General features: G+C 35.2%; 1 protein-coding gene across 2 annotated transcripts in view; it reads right to left on the bottom strand.

Moving 5' to 3' along the window:
• Window positions 1-5,330: 5,330 nt before the first annotated feature.
• The window catches only part of EFR3A (EFR3 homolog A), a 140,867-nt gene continuing 129,574 nt past the window's right edge, over window positions 5,331-16,623 (bottom strand). The window contains exons 20-23 of one of the 2 annotated variants that reach the window (XM_037802375.1): window positions 15,055-15,103; window positions 11,339-11,442; window positions 10,792-10,841; window positions 5,331-7,748 (exon numbers count right to left, since the gene is read on the bottom strand). In XM_037802375.1, coding sequence (XP_037658303.1) covers window positions 7,643-7,748; window positions 10,792-10,841; window positions 11,339-11,442; window positions 15,055-15,103 — 309 coding nt within the window. In that variant the 3' untranslated portion in view covers window positions 5,331-7,642. Of the gene's footprint in view, window positions 7,749-10,791; window positions 10,842-11,338; window positions 11,443-15,054; window positions 15,104-15,842; window positions 16,071-16,623 lie in introns of those variants that run through there. The other variant, XM_037802376.1, reaches the window with a different exon arrangement.

Raw genomic sequence — 16,623 nt, 5'->3', positions numbered from 1 at the left:
CATTTAAAAAACAGAAGCTACCCACTGGGAATGCCTTCATCTTTCCAACATCAAAGCTACCAAATGACCTGCAGGGTCTTCCTTCTCCTTTTTGTTGAAAGGCCAACCCCTCCTCCTGTGCTCTGGATACAATGCCCTCTTGCCTTCTCCAGGGTTTGATTCTTGAAAATATTTCCCCCCTTATCCTACATCAACTTCTCCATCTCTTCTTTTTTATCATCTAATCAGCATGCAAACATAACATAAAATCTTTTATCTTTAAAAATTCTTCCCTACATTCCGCTCTAGATATTAGCTCATTTCTTCACTTATCTTTTCAACACAATTTCTAAAAACACTGTCTACACTATCATCCTTTCAATCTGGTAAACACCATCACTCAACAGAAACTGCTCCTGTCAAGGTTGCAAATGACCTGATGTTGCTTTAACCATCAAAGACGACTGTTCTCATCTTTTTTATTAATTCAATTTTACTGAGATATATTCACGAACCATACAAATCATCCACAGTGTACAATTGTTCACAGTACCATTATATAGTTGTGCATTCATCACAACCAATTTTTGAATATTTTCATTAACACACACACAAAAAAGAATAATAAAAATTAAAGTAAAAAAGAACATCCAAAATATCCCATCCCTCCATCCCTCCCCATTGTTCATTTACTTTTTGTCCTCATTTTTCTACTCATCTGTCCATACACCAGACAAAAGGAGTGGGAGCAAAAAGTTTTCACAATCACATGGTCACAGTGTAAGCTATATAATTATACAATCATCTTCAAGAATAAAGGCTACTGGATTGCAGTTCAACAGTTTCAGGAATTTCCTTCTAGCTATTCCAATACACTAAAAACTAAAAAAGAGGTATCTATATAATGCATAAGAATAATCTCCAGAATGAACTCTTGACCCTATTTGAAATCTCTCAGCCACTGAAACTTTGTTTCATTTCTCCTCCCTCTTTTGGTCTAAGGAGGCTCTCTCAATCCTATGATACCAGGGCCAAGTTCATTCCCGCTAGTCATGTCCCATGTTGCCACGTAGATTTACACCCCGGGAGTCCAGTTCCACATAGGGGGGAAGGCAGTGAGTTTACCTGCCAACTTGGCTTAGAGAGAGAGGCCACATCTGAGCAACAAAAGAGGTTCTCTGGGGTGGCTCTTAGACACAATTTTAAGCAGGTTTAGCCCCTCTTTTGCAGTAACAAGCTTCATAAGGGCAAGGTAAAATATCGAGGACTTGGCTTTCTAAATTGGTAATCCCCAATGCTTGTGAGAATATCAGTAATTCCCCAGGTGGGGGAGTTTAATATTTCCACATTTTCCCCCAGTCCCTCAAGGGGGCTTTGCAAATACTTTTTATTCTTTGCCCAATTACTCTGGGATGTATGGGAGCTTCACACTAACTTGTACAAACCAACCAGATTTCACTCCCTAGTCAAAATTCCATGTAATTATGGTGTTTGAATAAAGTAACCTTACAAGTTAAATTAAATAGTGTGTTACAAAAAATATAGATTTTGCACCTAATAAACATCTCTTCCTTCGGTCTCACACAGAAGTCGAAGTCTAAGTCTGCTGTTGTTATGTCTCGATTATGTTTCACCTCTCTTCTATTATGCCTTTCATTCCCATAAGTTCTGCCATTTGTTTTTTCAAGCTTACAAATTCTTCCTTATGGTCACCCAGTGTCTTCTTTATATCCGTCATCTCTTGTCACATGTTCTTTCAACTTGTTGACTGCATTTAGAAGATTTGTATGAACATCTTTAGTTAGTTGTTTCAACTCTTGAATCTCAGTTGAGGTGTTAATTTGTTCCTTTGACTGGGCCATATCCTTGTGTTTCCTGGTGGGGCTTCTGAGTTTTTGCTGTCTAGGCATCTGGTTTTCTTGATTAGTTTATTCTAGAGGTTGTTTTCTCTCTTTTGCCTTGGATTTCCTTTGATCTCTTTATTTCTTTGTTTCTCTCGCTGGCCAGTTGTCAGTATTCCCTTGCACTTTCGACTGTCCAGCAGATGGCCATGTTCAGCAACTTAATTGTCCTCAGAAGCTGCTTTGCCTCTGTGCACAGGCTGTGTCTACACAGGTGAGCTGAAACTGTGGGATTCCTATGCCCTCATTTTGCCAGACAAAATCTGGCTCAATGTGGAGCTCCACCTGTGGCAAAGTATTCCCGCCATCCCCAAGGCAAGGAAATGGCTGCCAGCTGCTATTTCCCTCAAGGGTGGGGGAAGGGTTTTCAGACCCAGGGCTGGAAATGCAGTCTCTATCCACATTTTCTCAGTCTCTTTGTCCCTCATGGACCTGGGCCTTGAAACAGCCTCCCCTATCCCCCAGTCTTCAGACACTAGGGGTATGTCTCACTGCTGGGGAAGATTTTAAAATCTGTATCCCTGGTGGGAAGGTTCCCGTCTGCTGATTCGTACCTTTCCTGCACTGAGCCTGAGAGAGGGGGAGGGGAGAGGACAGGATGGTCTGGGATGGAAGATTCCTACCTGGTATTTCTTCTCTTTCAATTCAGCATTTGCAGGGTCATTCTCCAGTCTGTATCCTCCTCCACAGTTTCAAACAATTCAGAATTGTCTTTTTTTCATTGACTCTCTGGAGAGGAGTTTTCAGTAGCTATTTATGTTGCCATGTTGATGACATCACTTCTGTCCTCATCTTTATCTCAGTATCATTCCACAGCTGACCACTCCTTCCTTCTTGAACCCTTCCCTCATCTGCAATGACTACACATTCTATGGATTTCCCTTCTACCACTTTGGTGACTCTTCTTCAGTCTCCTTTGCTTTTTCCTCCTTATTTATTGACCCTCTAATATGCCTTAACACTTCTTTTTTTAACTCTCTTTCTACGACCTACTGACAAGTGCCATATTCATAGCTTAAACTCACACCTCTTCCCTGATTCCAGGCTCGTATCTCCAAACGGTTACTTGCTTCTTCACTTGATAGTCTTTTGGCATCTGAAACTTGGCCAAAACAAAACCTTCGATTTCTAGCTTTATACATACTCTACCACTATGAGCTTGTTTTTTCCCCACTCTTCATATCTCGGTAAGCAACATAACCAACCATCAACTTGATCCAGCAGAAAACCTAGGCAGCATCCTTAATTTTTCTCCTATCTCCCCAATCTAAGCCATCAATAAATTCTCTAGGCTCTTCCTCTCTTGGTCTGCCTCTCCCCAGCAACACTCAGTCGCTCAGGGGCTGTGCATGAAGTAGGTACACAGTCCTGTACCTCTGTCAAGGAGAGCAGTATTTAGGTTAGGCGAGCCTGTATGAGAGCACCTTTCAAAGGGGTGTCAGGTAGTCATGCAGCCTGTAATAAAGTGCCAGTTTGACTTCTATTTACTTTTGCTTCTTGTTAACAGTGTCTAAAGAATCTCACTCTGGTTGGGTCACTGGGCCAAGCAGGATTCAGGCATTTTGGATTCCTGGTAATGCTCTTATTATAAAAAATTTTGTATTTACTTTTAACAAACTGCAGATTAGTTTGGATTCCAAAGGGCCTTGAATGTCTTTGCAAAGAAGTATGTGCTCCACCCCCCACCCTGCCTGAGACAATGGGGAACCATTAAAGGTTTTGAAGGAGAAGTGATCATGTATGTTTTAAGAGATGACTCTGATAGTGCTTAACTAAATCCAAACCTAAAAATTCACATTATTGGTCATGCTATCTCTCTCAATCCAATCGTGTTTGTGTGCCTTGAGTAAGCAATGAATATCAATCCTGCTTAGTTTTTCCTTCCTGAATCACCATTTTGCATTTCACTTATCTTCTCTAGGCCCATCTTGCTGGCCACAAAACAAAGGTAGAAGACAGTCCTATTCTGTTCCAGATAGGCCACAGTGAGTGGGGTCAGACTTGCTGACCTCTAAGGATTCTTCCAGTTCTGACATTTTATGATTTGGTGAAAATATTCTTCACAGCATAACTATAATGTGGACTGAATTTACTGAATCATAAACAGCTAGAGCTGGAAAGAATTTAAAGATGATATACTCCCAAAGATCACAGGATTCTGATGACAATTTATATGTTGTCATGACTGTTAGCTATGGTTCCAGTACTTCTTATGTATGTGAGAATGAATCTACCTGACATGATTTTTACTGAAGCATTTAAAAGGAAAAAAAATTTGTAACATGTACAGTGTAAATTTTCCCATTTTAACTATTTTTAAGTGTATCATCCAGTGGTATTAATTACATTCACAATGTTATGCTATCATCCCCATCATCAAAACTTTTTCGTAACTAAAAACAAAAACTCTGTAGCCATTAAGCAATAATCCTGATTTCTCCCTTCTCCCAGCCTTTGATAACCACTAAGCTACTTTCTGTCTCCTTGAATTTGCTTATATTAGGTATTTCATGTAAGTGGAATCATTTTAATATTTGTCATTTTGTGTCTAGGTTGTTTCACTCAACATGGTGTCTTCAAGGTTCATCTGCGTTGTAGTGTGCATCAGAACTTCATTCTTTTTATGGCTGAATAATATCCCATTGTATATATGGATCACATGTTGTTTATCCATTCAACTTGGGTCATTTTCAGCTTTTGGCTATTATGAATAATGCTACTATCAACAACGGTGTACAAGTATAGGTTTGAGGCCCTGCTTTCAATTTTGGGGGGTATATACCTAGAAGTGGAGTTGCTGGATCATATGTTTAACTTACTGAGGAACCATCAAATGGTTTTCTGCAGCAGTTGCACAGTTTACAATCCCACCAACAATGCACCAGGGTTCTTACACTTCAATCCTCATCAGCACTTTTTCCTGTTTTTGAAAAACAGCCATCCTAGTGGGTGTAAAGTCATAGCTCACTGAAAAGTACTTAATTTTTAACTATAGTAAATAATGAATAAATTTAGCTCAAAAAATGTAGTAATAGTTACTATTAAAATATACTTATACTAGCATTAATATGATGTTTGTTTTATTGCTTACATATGAATTGCACAAAGAACTTTTACATTTCAAAAAACCTTACTTCGTTACATTCATTACATTTATCATCATAAATAAGAAAAATTAGTTTTGTTTTCAGATGAGAAGAGAAGAAACATTTTGGGGAGAGAGAAATTAACTGCTGGTAAAACGTACTACTATTCTAGAAGAAAATGAATTCAGAAATATTAAGGAAATAATTACATATATTTGTGTATATTCAGATAAACTCCAGTGAAAATCAAATTCTATTTAAGCAGTCACAGACAACACAAATATGGGAGGAAAATTTAAATGTGAACTATTCAAGGTTGAGAAAAAAGTGAATGATATATAATAAATTCTATACTGCGAAAAGAGAATGACTTACAGTTTATTAAGGATTTTAAATATCTACAAAAATAAAGCAATACAGTGAACTTAACAAATCCTAATCTTCCAATATCCAAACTGGTTAAAATACAGTATACCTGTCTTTTACCTGCAGAATTACCTGCACCATGGAAGGAACAAATCAAAGAAAAAGTCCAATTCTCAAGAATCATTGTTAACAAGACCAGTTCAGGATACATAGAAATCTTCTGTGATTTAAAAGAAAACAACAAACAAACAACAATAAACCCCACTAAGCCTAAATCAACAGTTTGCAAAGAGACCAACAGAAAGGGGCGATAAACATTAATTTCAATGATTTTCCTTTACATGCAATACATGCAGTTTTAAATCTCGGAGAAAGAAGAAATTTTGTAGAGCTAAGTTTGTGTTTTTCATGAGTGCAAATGAATATATACCTTCTTTTCTTATACTATTAAATTATATATTTTTTCATACAAAAGCACACAGTGTTAATCTATAAAATGACATCCAAGTGGATGATGATTGTTTTTGCATGTTCCCCTGCTTAGATTTCTTAAAATGCAGTTAAAATTTAATACCTGCTCTAAACATACAGAAGAAAAAAGGGAAAAGAAAAAAAACATAAAACTTGGCCTGTTAAATGGTAAAACATTTTACCTGATCAAGTGAAGCTACAGTGTCAGCTGCAATATGGTGAGTAAATCCTCCACTGGTGACTACACTATCACACTGAAACAAAGTCTTGCTCATCCACATTTAATGAGCAGTCCAGGGTGGTTGGTGTCCTTGTATAAATCTAAGTGACTAGAATCTTTTTCATTGTTCAAGGAATGAGGGCACTTTGATTTAAATATTCAAAAATTTTCACATATGCTTGTTCTATTTCCTTACTATTTTCTGTTTCTAATAAAGGTGCCCAATAATCATAAACACAAGGTGATAACATCCTATTCTTCACTGCAATTTTTCAAACAAAAACAAAAACAAAAATGGAATTGCTTTAAGCTATAGTTTGTGATACGTATATTGTTTTATGTAAAAAGAAATCTGATTGGAAAAGATAGCAGAATTATAAAAAGGTGATTTTATAAAAGTGTCCGAAGAGAATTTTATGATTTTCAAAGAAAGCTGTTATTTCTTATCATGTCATGGAATTCACTAAAATGTACATAATTTTAAGAAACCACTATGGGTCTGTCAATGCATATGTAAATGTGCATGAAATCTGTGTAGTTTAAAGCAATAGAAGCTTAAACTGACAATCCTTAGCACACTTGATTGCTAAAACTACAGGCACTCTTTTCAAGTGTAATATAACTAATCCTAAACAGAGCTGCATACAAGTTACGGTTCAAATCTTACAAATTAAGTCTATTGGGGAATTTTTGACTACAAGGGTACAAAACAATGCACAATGTAAAAATGCATTTTAATGTGCTCTTAATTGAAATGTACAGACTCCTCACAGGTGAACTAGTAGGTGTTTAAATGTCTCTTTTTTTCCTATACTAAATATATATCTCATTTAATTAATGGTGCCACAACAAAATACTACTATAATTTCAAAGCATAGCCTATAAACTAATACATCTTAAGATGTAAAAAAATATTGCACAGTTCGGTACTCCTAGAGTAAGCTCTAAGCCTCTCAAGTAGAATAGTGAAACTCTCGGCAGGAGACACAGTATTACAACTGGATGCCTCAAGTATGGCGATTTTTAGGATCGTATTCTAGGAATACTATTCAATAGATATCTTCTTACTGTAAACAAGTTGAGGAATGCCAGTCATGTCATTATAGTAAATAGATGCCTATCACAACTCATCTAAAGCATGGGGACAAAAAGCCACAGAATAGTTTTGCAGCCCCATGATTAGTAATATATTGTACGTATTTGCTTTTGCAGACCAAAAACAAAAGCAATTCTATTTCCAAGCAGTTGTGTAGATGCTGAAGAAATACAGTGGTCACTTCATACATTTTTAACCCTTGCAAGGCTTAAATTTTTAAAAAAAATTACATGTCTTTGGGAAGTTTAAAATATACTGTTTAACAGTGGACCAATACATGTTCAACTTTAAAAACAACAGGAATCCCCAAAGAAATTAACATGGCAGAAATCTATCTTGAAAAGTAGTCTAAATAATATACAGTTCTAAAATTTCTATTATGGTATGCCGAGCATTTGGTTAAAGATAAGTTCCATCACTATTTCCAATATGTATGTTAATATGCATCAAGTAAACCCTGAAAACTCAGCTTGGCCTTAATTTTTAGGCTTTAAAACACTATGCTGAGGTCTTCATGAGCCATTCAGTACACACACAGATCTGGAAACTTCATCTCATAAACCGGGACAGACTGGTATTGGGCATGTCCAGAAGTAATGGCCAGTGTTCCTGACGGACTTGGAGGAGGACTGTAAAAGAAGAACAAGATACAGTCAACATTGTTGAGCATTCTACCAAGTACCTGCAAATGGCGAAGTAAGACTCAACTGAAGAGATCAATGTGATGTAGTTGCTAGCCAGCTACCAGGCTGTATGGGAAATAGATCGCAGTGGATATAAATGTGCTGAGCTGTTTTTAAGTCTAAAACAGACATTTCCCTTGGAATATAGGAATATAAATTTTATATAATGGAATTACACTATATCCATTCTAGTAAATTTCTTTGTTTCACTGTAGAAGAATCTTTCACATATATATACTACCCTTTTCGAGACACTGTGGTATAAAATCTTCCACATACACATACTCTACCTTTTTTGATGACATTGTGGTATTTATATGGAAATAGCATAATTGATTTAATATTCCATGGTTATTTAATCCAGATGACAAATTCAGGTTCATGCCCATTTTTCATTATTATAAATAATGCTCACACGTCTATTCTTGTAATACCTTATTTTATCCTGACTGTCTAACTTGATTTACAATCTTACAAATAGAATTTATGGGTCAAAGTGTATTCACAATTTTGACCTTGGCACATGCTGCCAGAATACCTGCAATTTATACTTTCAGCATTTGAGTGTACCCATTTTCTTAAACATATACATTCATACAGTGTTTCTATGTATCTTTCTAAACAAAGAGTAAAATTTTTTCATTTTGGTAAATGTGAAGTAGGAGTTCTCCTTCTCTCCCTTACTGCTCAATAATTTTAAGCAGTTGTCCAAACAAGATTTACTGAATATTTGCTCTTTTCCCTGAAAAGCTGAATGTCATCTTTACCACATATGCTTTCTATTTCCGAATTCTCCTCTATGCTACTTATCTGTAAACAAGCCCAAAGCTCTATCAAGTTTTCCTACCTAGCAAGGCAAACACTCCCTTGTTTTATTTTTCCACAGCACCCCCCCCCCACCTGTTCTTGTTGTGCATTCCTCCCCATTGCCTTTAGCATCATTTGTTCTAATATAAAAAATATTTGGTGAAGATTTTGACTAAACTATAAAGATTCATCTACAGACTAATATATTAATATAGAATGTAGACTAATCTATGGAGAATTGTCTCTATATTGACTTCCATCCAATATGACTTCCCACTTAATAGAAGTATTCTTAAGCATCTTTCAGGAATTTATAGTTATTTCTTTTAAGTCCTATATAGTTCTTTGAGTATGCTAGTATTTTATTGCCATATAATGAAAAACATGGCTGCTGTTGTCCTCAGTTTCTGAGGAAGCAACCTCTGAGAACTTACCTGATAGTTCATTGCAAACGAGATGACAGGGAGGGCCAGCTTGCAGTTTTTAGGTGGGGGCCAGCCCCACTAGAAAGACCAACCATGTGAGGTTGAGGCTTTGAACTGCACACTTCCTATCTGCCCACCTTTCCCAACCTCTGGGATTGGCTGCTGACTGAATTCAACCACATGGGCAGAGATGTCATCAATCACACCTATGCAATGAGATGCCATACAAACTTGGGAACTCAAAACCACTATGAGTTTCCATGACTGAGAAAATACCCTAACTGCTGTACCAGGAGGGTGACATGTTCTGGTTAAATTACCTAACTTTTTATGTGCCTCTGTTTCTATACTTTTAACAGAAGAATAATAATCACTAAGGTCTGTTGTAAATAATAAAGGAAAGAATGCACCTACCATCATATGTAGCCTGTCTTAAGCATTTAATAAGTATTAACTAATAGTAATAAGTGTTCAATAAATGTTAAATATTAGTAGTTTTACATCAATAGAACAGAATGTTATAACACTTATTCTAAAATATGAAATCTACATAGTTATGTTAGTGTGGCTAAATGTAACATGAGATGGTCCCTAGCAACATGTCATTTAAGAGCATGGGTCATGGATCTGAATTTTGGCTTTGCCACTCACTAGCTATATGACCTTCAGCATGTTACATTACTTCTCTAAGCCTTGGTGTCTTTACCTGGAACGTGAAAAAAATAGCATCTACCTATCTTTCAGGGTTGTGGTGAGGATTAGTAATAATAATAGACATAAAGCACATAGTGTAATATCAGCACACAGCAGACATTTAATATTACAACTAATAGGCGCCCAAGAAGTAAATGCCCATACCCACCAATATAAAATATCACATAATGGTAGTAATGGTGGGGGAAGAGCCTAGAATGAGAGGTAATATTAATGAAAATGTGTCTTGCATATGAAGTCAGAAAAAAGGCTGAAATGAAAAAGCAAGGGGATCTGGGCATCTACTTGTCTCTTCTTAGTTAAAGGATACTGGCGCTGAAATAAAACAGATTCAGTTCGTCATGTTAAAAATATAAAAATTACGGCTGATATTAAAAAAAAATCCATAAACACAGCTATCTTTGGCTCTTCGACTGTGTTGTTTTATACAAATGCCTGTTTCCACAGTGAAGTCAAAGTATGGATATGTGGAAGGTTTTCCCTGGAGTTTGCTTCTCCCTCCTTCGTGTACTGCAATACTTAATAACAAATAGACACAGAATAACCAAAGTTATGTTAAACACTATGCTTTATGGGGCATAAAAAACAGGACTCAAATGGGTAGGACTTAGGAAAGCTCAAAAAAGTTCAATAATTCTCATTACGGCCTTGGAGAGAACTGTGAGTTAAGCCATATTAAATTGTGGTTTTGTAGTCAAAACGGTCAAATATGGGCAATTTCCTGGTTAAATATAATATTAGAATGTAGGTCTTCCAAATTACCCAGATTTCCTTAAAGGACCATTATAAAGTTAATGAACAGTCTAAGGGAAGCTAGAAAAACCAGAAGACACCTGGACAAGAAATGGTACCAGTCTCCAGCTAGTAAACAGAATGGCTACTGAGATTAAAAAAAATCACCTATATGAGATGGTGTTTACCCTTAAAATGCCTAAATGAAAAGCACAATCAATCGAACATAATCAGCCAGTGTCTAATAGAGTTCTAATTGTTTCTATTTTGTTGTTGTTGTGTCATTGCTGTTGTAGTAACAAAACCTTTACCGTATGGTGAGTTCCAAAATCTGAGCAAGTCTATCATGAAGCAAATTTGCCTGTGAAGGAGATCAAAAAAAAAAAAATAATAATAAGTTAAGAAAGGATTTATTATTTTCTAAATACCTATATGAAATTATAAAATGTAATTTTAAAGGCAAGGAATTACTGTAACTATTCAGCTAATAGTACAGAATGCTGTCTCATGTATTGGAATTTTATATATATTTTTCCTCTCCTAGAATTTCACTGCTAAAATTAAACCAACCTAACACACACACACAATACCCACAGCAAAACACTGAAAACTACTGCAAAAAGATATCGAAGCCACAACAATCATCATTTACTTTTTGATCTGCCATTTTCATTAGCTTACATTATGCAAAGAAACTAGTGAGACTTCATTAGCTATGCCTTCAGTTTTTTCCTGTCAGATACATTTCCTTGTGTTTCATTAATTTGTCTAAAGCTTGGATCCTACCAACCAATTATCAAGAGACAGTTTCCACAAAATCAAACGCCACTCCAACCCCCTCACCATTTGTTCACTTACCTTGGATTCACACTGTGCTGCTATTTCTTCGAAAGGTGCTTTCTGGAATTTCTCTATCACAAGACGCCTCTTTTCTTTCTCTTGTTCTTCCATTCCACTGGTGTCTAAACAAATGTTTATAAAGGCAGGTTAAAAAGGTATAAAGAATTTTATAGAACTCTACCAATGACCATAAGAGCAAATGATCTACAAATAAAAAATAAAGACATTTTGCAATGCTAATTTCATGAGGTAAAAAGCAAAATGCATAACTTCCTCGAAATGTCTCACTTAAGGCTAGAAAGTACACACACACAATCTAAAGAGGTAAAATGACCAGCACAAGACCCTCTTATAAACCATCTCTCTTCCCCAAAAAAGCACCAGCACGATTAACTTCTTGCAAGTCAAACATCTTCAAGGTCCTTCGTGAAGGATGATTATTTTATTAACACTGGTGCTCTTGCAGATACGAGGTATTAAATGTTTGCTAACTCCATTTGATACTGAATGGAATAACTAAAGTACAGACAAGACAATTTGGGGCCATATTGTCCTAACCTTTTCAATTTATTTGCCACAATTTGAAAAGGGTTATTTTATCCTAAGATGATGTGTGACCTGGCCAAAGCTTGCGAGACAGTAAAACAATAAATGTCTAATACCATTAATATAATAACTGTGTCTGGTCACTTAAGAATATTGAAAGAAGGCTAATTTATGGCTTGCCGATTGACGGCTTACTAACTATAAAAACTCAGTGACTCTTCATGGTTTTACTTTGCTAGTCAAAAATTTCAAAGGAGGAAATGTATTAACATTCAAGGTTCCATAAATAAAGCTCTTTCAGCTAGTTAAAATGTAGGTAACAATTAGCTAGGTTTAATAAGTGGAAACAGCATGCAGGAAGGAAACTGGAATGATATTTTTCATTCCTTTTGAAACCATGGTAGGTAACACAGTTGAAGATTTTGTATATTCTGAATGACTATAATGCAGAATTATGATCATCTCCCTGTTGTTTACAAGCTTAAACATGCCAGGGATCAGCTAGGAAATACAAATCAGGCCATGTAAAAGCAGTAGGAGTAAGGTGACTTGAACAAGCTGAGGTATACATCCCTAGTGTTTAGGTATTCAAATTCGATTTCTGAAATAATACTTCCACCTAAATTTGGCCTGCAGGTAGCAAATTTGCTTTCCATGCATTAGACAAGCAGTTTTCAGACTTTTTGGTTTCAAGACTCCCTTACATTCTAAGAAATTATCAAGAAAACCAAGAGCTTTTGTTTCTATGTTATATCTACTAATATTTTCCATATTAGAATATAAAACTGAGAAACTTAAAAAAAGTATTTAATTCACTTAAAAATACATATTAACATTACATATTAATATAAATAACATTTAAGTTATTTAATTAATGAAAAAAAATCACATATTCTCCAAAAGAAAAAAAATAGCAAAGAGAGGGGATAATCCTTTATAATTTTGCAAATTTCCTTAATGTCTGGCTTAATAGAAGGCAACTGGATTATCCCATCTGCAAATGCATTCCGTCTGCTGCTATACGTCATTTTGGTTGAAGTATGTAAAAAAACCCCAGCCTCACAGATACGTACTGGAAGAGGAAAAAATTATTCTAATAGCCTTTTCCCATAATTATGGATACCCTTTTTTGATTCTTTTGTGGTAGTTTCTTAAAAGTTAGTTACAATATGGTATCTGAAATATTATTAATTAACTTTTTGTATTCTGTTAATGTCAAAATCCATTGGCCTGTTTTACACTTCGAATATATCTTTCAGCATGCATGATTCAGTAACATCACGCAATGGTCACTTGAAATACTGGTTCACTGACATACACAGAACTTCCAAATGTGCACTTCCGTGTTTTTGTGTGTGTGTGTGTGTGTGTATGTGTTAGTGGTGGTGTTTGTATCACCATTGATCATATTAGAAAAGTTTTTAAATTTTGGGAAACGGTCAAATCCACAGTGGCGATATAAGTTCCAAAATTCCAATTTTTGTTCGAAATCATTAATTTTATCACTGACAGCAAACACTTTTTTTTTCTTTCTTGAAGTCACAGTCTCATTTAATTTTTGAGAAAATGTCTGCCAAATATCATAGGTTTTCCATTAATGCTTTTTTTAAAAAAAGTAAAAATGGCATTATATATAAAAAACGACAAGGTTAGCTTGTGGCTCAAGATAATCACAGGAGTGTTATATATGTACTTCCAATTTCATCACGCAGAATATTAAAGAGACTATGAGATGAGATTTAAGAAAATTAGTAAAATCATACTGCTTCATTAAGGACATTCTTAAGTAAAATTTTGTCTTAAACTGTGAGTTTGTTTTAAACAAATTAGAAGCATTAGCACAGTATGATGCCATTACCTAAATTCATTCTAATCAATACAGTAAAAAAGGCAAATGTCTTAATATGACAAAAATACTTTTTACTTCATGGACCCTCCAGGAGTCCACAGCCCACTTTGAGAACCACTGGCCTAGACTGTAAATTCTTCAACATATTTTATTAATCTTTAAATGCCTCAAAGCACCTTGCACGTAGTTTTAAAAAATGCTTACTGTCAGAATTAATTTTATCTTGGCAAACTTGATATTGTATTGCAATCAGAAAAAAGGTCTCTATTGGATTAAGCATTACTTGGTAAAAACGGCCAGAAAACATTTCATGTTACATACAATTTGAAAAAGTGCTACATATGTTAGATGGCATGATAGTTCATTCCCTTGATAATGATTTTCTTATCTTGGTACCTTTGATCAAATATAGGTCAATTTTTTTCCCCTGCCTGGACCATATATGAATCTGGAATTTGTTTCCCTTATTCATCAAAATAATTCCTAACTTTATTAATACTGAAAGTTGAACTTAATTCTAAATATATTTAGCATGAAGGATACTGATACTGTTTTACCAACTAGAAAAGAATTGAGACCAAGACATCCATTAGCCTAGTAATGATTAATACCAATATTTAATTGAAGGCATTATTTTTAAAAAAGTAAGAGACAAACGATATAAGATGAAATTTATTTACATAAAGGCCAAAGGAGAAAACAGTTAGGGTAATGTCTTATCAAAGATAAGCATTATGGAGTCTGTCAGACCTGAATTTGAAAGTAGGCTAGTTGTATGATCCCAGGAGAGTTATTTAACTTCTCTGCTTCAGTGATCTCATTGATAAAATGACACATCCTACAATGCCTGGTAACCATCTCAGCCAGCTCCTTTCTCTTATTCCATTATAAATACACTGTTAATTACACCACTCTGTGCCTATTAAAAACCAGTACATTGAGTTTCTCCGGATTTCTCAGAATTCTTATTCCTACAGCTCCTCCATAAAAGAAAATACACAGACTATTTCTCATAGGTTTTTAAATTTACTTCTAAATCCATGCCACCTATAAAGTCAAGAGTTCCTGAATCCTGGCTACCAAATAGGGATGGCATTAAAATACCCTGTGGTTATGTTATCACAACTTTAAGAATGCCAGTCTATCTGACAGAAAACACTTATTTATGATGAGACAAGACAAAGGCCTAAAGAACATAGTTTAGTCAATTATATATTTATATAAAAACCAACAGTATTTTCTTTTCTTTTTTCCTCTGCCATGTTGCCCCTATTTATTTTGGCATCTAAACAAAAACTATTAGGAATGCAAAAAGTACTAAAATATAAAAAAATCTCACCAATTGCTTTCTTCAGTGCTTCAAAGGTGATTTCCTCAGTGTTACTAACCTAGAGAAAATTGATTTTAAGTAAATTAAGAATTTAGAAATATCAATGTAAATAATACCTTCATCCAGTTACAAAGTCACCTAAGAACTTTTACAACTTCTTTTTTCTTCTTTGTGTTGGCTTGATTTGTAGATACTCCAGTGTCAAATAACTGCCAGTTTTTCACTGGTTGTTACAATGGCATACTGCAGGGTTCAGATCAGTGTTAGGCTGGCTGAATTAGGATCCCTGAGGCAGTCTAGCCACCCTTTGAGTTACAGAATTCAATTTCCAGTAACTCTGACTCCAATTTAATCCTACTCACTTTGAGTTATTCCGGACAGAGATTATATATAAATACATTTTTTTTAATCATGTGATAAATGAGAACTAAGTACTTTATAACCTCGATAATTTTGGTAACACAAACAGCATATAAATCAAAACATGAAATAACTAAGACTTTAAATGGCTTAAAAGTAAGAATTGCCACTTTGAGAAGTGTTCAATGAGTATAGTTAACATCTTAAAATAAGCATATTTTGGACTAAGATCAACCACCAAGTTTTATTTTTTTCAGAAATCCCCTTAACATAGGATTCTCAAATCACTTTTAAGTATGTAAAAAGTATGAAGTCAACTGCTTTATGTTAAGAGTCAATAATACTTTTTATGACACCAGCACATTTGTATAAGGAATATATCCAGTTACTACAGTTATCTCTGAATAAAAATTTAAAAATGATATATGAGTACTTGCCTGGAACTCTGGTCATCCCTAATTTTAGCTCATGGACTTCTTTTTCTAAGTCTAAGGCAGCAAGACTAATGAAAGCAAAATACTTCATGCTTTGCACCTTAGCTTCTCTGCAATACAAAGGCTTTAGCTGGAAATCAAGCGGCAAGAGTTCCACTACCTCGGTTTTTCTACTGAGGATTCATATCTCAAGAAGTCAGATTAAACTTGGGAATCTTCAGTTGCTTTGTTCTAGACATTTGGAGCAGACATACAAGATTAGGCTCTAGCTGGTCAATTATTTGTACCTAGAAGCAAACTAATACTTCAATGAAAAAAACAACCCACCATTATTCGGAGAATTGGCTAGGAGCTCTGGACTTTGCAAAGACAACTATAGTACAGAAGAAAGAACATGGGAGAAGAAAACCTGCATTTTTGTTATGAATAATTTTTACTTATTACCTTTCAATCCTGGATAAGTGAAAAGCGAAAATACCTTAGTTTCCTAACTCTTCCTATTTTTTGTTTTCCCTAGATCAGATAGTTATGATACAGTCTTCCAACATCAAAAATCTCCAAGTAATTTGTCCACCCCCTCTTTTATGACCTTCTTTGTGTAAACCCTTTGAAGTTGCTTGTTGGTGGTATCCATTCCACCTTTAGAACCAAGTACTCCTGCTACCATTGTCTCTCTTCCTACCTCCAGCCAGGCCACACTAGCTCAGGTCTTAGTTACTTCAAGCATGGACTATTATAAGCATCCCCTGACTGGCCTCTCTACTTCTAGTTTCTTCTTTCTTAT

The sequence above is a fragment of the Choloepus didactylus genome, chromosome 14 (genome assembly GCF_015220235.1).
Source record: "Choloepus didactylus isolate mChoDid1 chromosome 14, mChoDid1.pri, whole genome shotgun sequence".
Lineage (NCBI taxonomy): Eukaryota > Metazoa > Chordata > Mammalia > Pilosa > Megalonychidae > Choloepus > Choloepus didactylus.
Note: the sequence above shows the minus strand (reverse complement) of the source record. Positions and strands in the feature narration are given on the sequence as shown.